General features: G+C 53.3%; 1 protein-coding gene across 1 annotated transcript in view; it reads left to right on the forward strand.

Annotated features, from left to right (window-relative positions):
• Positions 1 to 5,476, forward strand: part of PSMD3 (proteasome 26S subunit, non-ATPase 3) — a 12,706-nt gene extending 7,230 nt beyond the window's left edge. The window contains exons 6-13 of the mRNA XM_015570892.1: positions 1 to 121; positions 290 to 393; positions 2,623 to 2,737; positions 2,835 to 2,954; positions 3,063 to 3,166; positions 3,410 to 3,565; positions 4,794 to 4,844; positions 5,007 to 5,476. Coding sequence (XP_015426378.1) covers positions 1 to 121; positions 290 to 393; positions 2,623 to 2,737; positions 2,835 to 2,954; positions 3,063 to 3,166; positions 3,410 to 3,565; positions 4,794 to 4,844; positions 5,007 to 5,084 — 849 coding nt within the window. The 3' untranslated portion in view covers positions 5,085 to 5,476. The remainder of the gene's footprint in view (positions 122 to 289; positions 394 to 2,622; positions 2,738 to 2,834; positions 2,955 to 3,062; positions 3,167 to 3,409; positions 3,566 to 4,793; positions 4,845 to 5,006) is intronic.

Raw genomic sequence — 5,476 nt, forward strand, 5'->3', positions numbered from 1 at the left:
ACCTCCTGCTGGAACTACCTACACTACAGCCTGTACGACCAGGCTGAGAAGCTGGTGTCCAAGTCCGTGTTCCCTGAGCAGGCCAACAACAACGAGTGGGCGAGGTACCTGTACTACACAGGTGAGCAGGGGCCCAACCCCCAAGCCAGGGGGTGCCTCGGGCTTACTTGGTGCCAATTTTCTAAAAATTTGGTGCACTGGGTGCAGAGAGACCCATTTGGCACTCTGGTTCTCCAGGGGGCTTGGATGGTGCCATTCTCCTGACCCACTCTTCTCGTCTCACACCCAGGGCGGATCAAAGCCATCCAGTTGGAATACTCAGAGGCCCGGAGAACTATGACCAATGCCCTTCGCAAGGCCCCTCAGCACACAGCTGTCGGCTTCAAACAGACTGTGAGCAGCAATTCTCATCCCTTTGCTACTTGCTCTTCTGATAACTTAGTTCTGCTTCCCTGCGTGGGGCCGGGGAAGGCTCCTTAGTCTTCATTATCCCAGAGGTCGCATCGGATGCCTGTGCCCAACATTGTTCGGGGCACATTGAGCAGATGCCACCTGCTCCTCTGGCAGGTGATTCAGTGTTCTTGGCAGACTGGTATAGTGTCCCGATTCCTAGCGCTTCTTGTGGTCATTCCAGTCCTGGGCATGGATTGTTGGTAAAACGCTGGCTCTTCCCTGGTCCCTTAGGTGCCCATTTGGGAGCAGTGTTGCCTGTGCCCTGAGACCCCAGAAAATCAGAAGGGTGGCTGATTCAGGTGGAGATAAGCCTTGCACTCCCCCCTCCCACCCACCTTCCCGAGAACCGTCAGTCACCAAGGGTTGTTTGCTTTTTGTTTTATTTTATTTGAGTGCTGGCCTTGGTATTAAGACACTGTGAGGAATAATAAAGAAGGATAAGAAATGGTATTTGCCCTGGAAGAGATACATAAAGAACTTTAACTCAGAAAGGCTTGAGGCCTAGTACCAGATTTGGACTCCACTTTCCCAACTACATATGAGCCTTTGCTCCCACCTTAGCACACTATCAACGCCCTAGTGCCCTTGAAAGAGAACAGATTAAAAACACACAATGAGCCCCTCTTTCATCATTGATGTTTCTATCTCTCTCCCTCTCCCTTTCTCTCTGAAATCAATAAAAATATTTAAAAAAAAAATGATTAGGTTAGTGTGGCAGGAGAATCGGTTGTTTTCTGTTCAGAAGTTTATAGAAGGAAGGTTTGATTTTGGTCAAATAATTAAAGAGATCTTAAAGATCTGGGTTTTGAAAGATAGACAGAATTTTCTCAAAGGAATGGCTTTTCAGACACATACAGTACATGTGCAGAATGTGAGATTGCTTACAATACTGGACATACACCAAAGTTCTTTGTAAAAATCACTCGGTTGTTTTCTGTTCAGAAGTTTATAGAAGGAAGGTTTGATTTTGGTCAAATAATTAAAGAGATCTTAAAGATCTGGGTTTTGAAAGATAGACAGAATTTTCTCAAAGGAATGGCTTTTCAGACACATACAGTACATGTGCAGAATGTGAGATTGCTTACAATACTGGACATACACCAAAGTTCTTTGTAAAAATCACTAAAAATGAATGATGAACATAGAGGCTGTGTCCACATACTGGGGATAGACGGTGAAAGGTAAAGCAGTGTTTTTAAACCAGATTTCACTATAGATGAATGAGGTTTCCATGTTTTCTTTGGTGGAGCTGGGTGGCAGGAAGGAGCAGAGAAAGCTGGAATGAGGTCAGTGGACTGGTGAGGGAGCAGGAAGAGACGGTCTGGTTGCTTGAGGGAAAGAAGCAGAGTTGGGAGAGCTTCCCAACTTGAGCAGGAAGGTCAGGGCCTTGGAAGAGACGGGAAGCAATGGGGTAAAGAACACAGTAGAGAAGCTAGCTGTAAGTGACCGTGGAGTCCACAGCAGAACACTCTGGAAGCTTGCTCATCCATAGTGAGAGCCACAGGCTCTCCTGTGGTGCTCCTGCTGCTCCCAGGATGCTTCACCAGCGTCCGGTGCTGTCTCAGTCTGCTCAGGCCGCCTTCCCACAGAACGCAGCCTGGTGGCTTCAGCAGCAGACACGCATTTCCTCACAGTCCTGGAGGCCAGAAGTCCAAGGTCAGGGGTCAGCGGTTGGATTCCTCTGAGGGCCTTTCTTTTGCTTGTAGGGGGCCATCTTCTTGCAGCGTCTCCGAATGTTCTTCCCTGTGCATGGCTGTATCTTAATCTCTTCTTATAAGGGCACCAGTCATAGTGGGTTGGGGCCCACTCATATGACCTCATTTTACCATAATTACCTCTTCAAAGATTATTTCCCAATATAGTCAGTCGCATGCAAGGTACTGGGCGGTTAGAGCATCGCCACTTCAGAGCAGGGTGTGTGCCGACGGGCCCGATGGAAGGACACGGGGCCAAGTGTGGTCAGAGGGTCCGATGCTCCCAGTGCCTGGCTCCACAGGCGGAGCCTGGACTCCCTGCCCAGCGCAGGCTCAGGGGTCCTCCCGTCTCCGTGGCCTAATCACAGTGCCGCTGTCCCCTTTCCCAGGCTGTCTGACTGAATTGAAGCCCCATTTCATTCTCTTCCACCGGGGGGACCCCTGCCCACTGTGTTCCCGTGTCACACTCTGCCAGGTGCACAAGCTTCTGATTGTGGTGGAGCTGTTGCTGGGGGAGATCCCGGACCGGCTGCAGTTCCGCCAGCCGTCTCTCAAGCGCTCACTCATGCCCTACTTCCTTCTGACCCAAGGTAAGGCCAGTGCCCTCCCAGAGCTTCAGAGCCCTGGCCTGTGGCCTCTGGGGTGTGTCCCTTTGCATCCTCTGACCCGCTCCTCTCCCCCCTGCAGCTGTCAGGACAGGAAACCTCGCCAAGTTCAACCTGGTCCTGGATCAGTTTGGGGAGAAGTTTCAAGCAGATGGGACCTACACCCTCATCATCCGGCTACGGCACAACGTCATTAAGACAGGTGAGCATCAGGGCGGAGGGGCCTGGACCCAGGGACGGGGCAACCCTGTGTGTGTCCGTGGGCAGTGAAGGATCTGCTCTGCCCGCCCACCACTCCTTTCCCCCCCAGGTGTGCGCATGATCAGCCTCTCCTACTCCCGAATCTCCCTGGCTGACATCGCCCAGAAGCTGCAGCTGGACAGCCCAGAGGACGCGGAGTTCATTGTTGCCAAGGTGGGGCTTATCCAGGGCCGCGGGTGTCACCTTCCTGCCTCATTTCAGGGGACGGGAGTGGGAGGAAATGGGCCAGGGAGGGGCGTGGGTAGAGCGGTGCCCGTCTTGCAGGAAGCTGCAGGAGCGTGTGTATGTGAGTGAATGTATGAGAGTGTAAGGAAGACAGAGATGGGACAAGATGTTCTGGGACTGAGAGGATGGGTGGGCTCTTTGGTGACCTTCCCTCGCTTTGGGGGCCCGCAGGCCATCCGGGACGGCGTCATTGAGGCCAGCATCAACCACGAGAAGGGCTACGTGCAGTCCAAGGAGATGATCGACATCTATTCCACCCGGGAGCCCCAGCTCGCCTTCCACCAGCGCATCTCCTTCTGCCTCGACATCCACAACATGTCTGTCAAGGTGAGGAGCGCTCGGCTGCAGGCGCCGGCTGGCAGCATCACAGCACCCGGTACACGTGGGCTCCTCGGAGAAGATTGGTGTGGTTTGGGGCCCCGTTCCCAGCCGTCTCTGTAAAGTCCCTGTGAGGACGGGGCCTCAGGGGACGAAGAACTTTGCTTGTGGGGCTGTAGCACCTTCTATTGCTTTTAAGGGTCTAGTTGCCAAGGAGGACAGAGACTCGCAGTTCAGGGTTCTAGATTTGGCTCCAAATGGGAGTCATTTGCCTTCTCTGGGGCTCTGTTTCTCCCCCTGTGAAGCTGATAGTGAGATATTACCTGCCCTGCCTGCTTCACGGGGTTGATGAGATTAAATGAAATCACCGTCTTAGGGCACTTAGTGAAGTCCCGGTTGTGTAAAGGCAGGGCTGTATCTAGTCCCACAAAGGCTGCTGAGCCCTTACCCTGTGTCGGGCACTGAGTGAGGCGCCTGTACTGTTGGCTTTCGTGTTTGTTCCTGGTCTCCTTCCCGCTGGAAGCCAGGAATATCACTTGTCTTGCTTACAGTTGGGCAAAAGCCATGCTCCACAACACACCCCCCCCCCTTCCCTGTGCCTCTCTTTTTTTTCTTTTGTTAATCCTCACCTGAGGATACGTTTCCATTGATTTTTTAGAAAGAGTGGAAGGGAGGGGTTGGGGGAGAGAGAGAAACTTGGATGTGAGAGAGACACATCGATTGGTTGCCTCCTGCACACTCCCTGACCAGGACCGGGAATCGAACCTGCAACCCAGATACATGCCCTTGTTGGGAAGCAAACCCACTGCCCTTCTGTGTACAGGCCGACACTAACCATTGAGCAACAACGGCCAGGGCCCCTGTCCCCTTTTCCTCCCCCCCCTTCACCCCCACTGAACTCAGGCCGGACATTGCATCCTCTGTCCGGACTGCTTTCCCTTCATTCCCACAACCAGCCCATTCCTCACTGCCTCACTCTTCGCCCTCACTGCCGTTCCCCTGCCTGCCCGTTCCAGAGGTTAGTCATTTATACCCCCGAGTCTCCTCATTCTCTTTTCAGCATTACCACACGGTATTGCAGTAATTCATTCCATGCCCGACTCCCCCACTGTACTAACTTGGAGACTAAATAGCCTGTCTTACTGTGTCTTGGTGCTGGTACACAGAAGGAGCACAATATGTGTGTTAAGTTAATGCCTCCACTTCATCTTGCTCTCCTCTCTTTACTCTGCTTCAGGCCATGAGGTTTCCTCCCAAATCATACAACAAGGACTTGGAGTCTGCAGAGGTAAGCTGCTCTCTGCTGTGGGGAAGACTGGGAGGTAGGACGCCCTACAGAAAGGAAAGGGGTTTCTGGAAGGTCTGGGGCAGCTGTGAAGCTTGGGCAGTTCCTGGCGGGGGTGTGTCTGTGAGAGAGGCCGCACAGCCCTCACGCCATCTCCTTCCCCAGGAACGACGAGAGCGAGAGCAGCAGGATTTGGAGTTTGCCAAGGAAATGGCAGAAGATGATGACGACAGCTTCCCTTGAGCTGGGGGGCTGGGGAGGGGTGGGGTGAGTGGGGACTGGCTCTTTATCTTTTCCCCTCGGGGTCCCCTACCCAGGGAACTGGCCCCTTTCCCCACACACAGCTCACAGACTGCGTATTGTGGGGCGGGGTTCGGGGGGATGTAGAGAGCCAGTCACCCCCACCTCGCCCCAGGGCCCCTCCCCAGCCCGTGACTTAGCACACGGAGGGCCAAGGGCGGGCAGGTGGCCTCCCCAGGGCAGGGTCCTGGCTAGTGGTGTGGGCATCAGGTGGGAGGGAAAAGACCTGTGCTCTCCTCCAGGGAGTAGAGGACTCGAATTGGGACGTGGGTTGGATTGTATGTTTTTGAAGCTTCAATTATGATTTTTAAACAATAAAAAATTCTCCAAAGCTC

This window comes from Myotis davidii, unplaced genomic scaffold (assembly GCF_000327345.1).
Source record: "Myotis davidii unplaced genomic scaffold, ASM32734v1 scaffold327, whole genome shotgun sequence".
Taxonomy (NCBI): Eukaryota; Metazoa; Chordata; class Mammalia; order Chiroptera; family Vespertilionidae; genus Myotis; species Myotis davidii.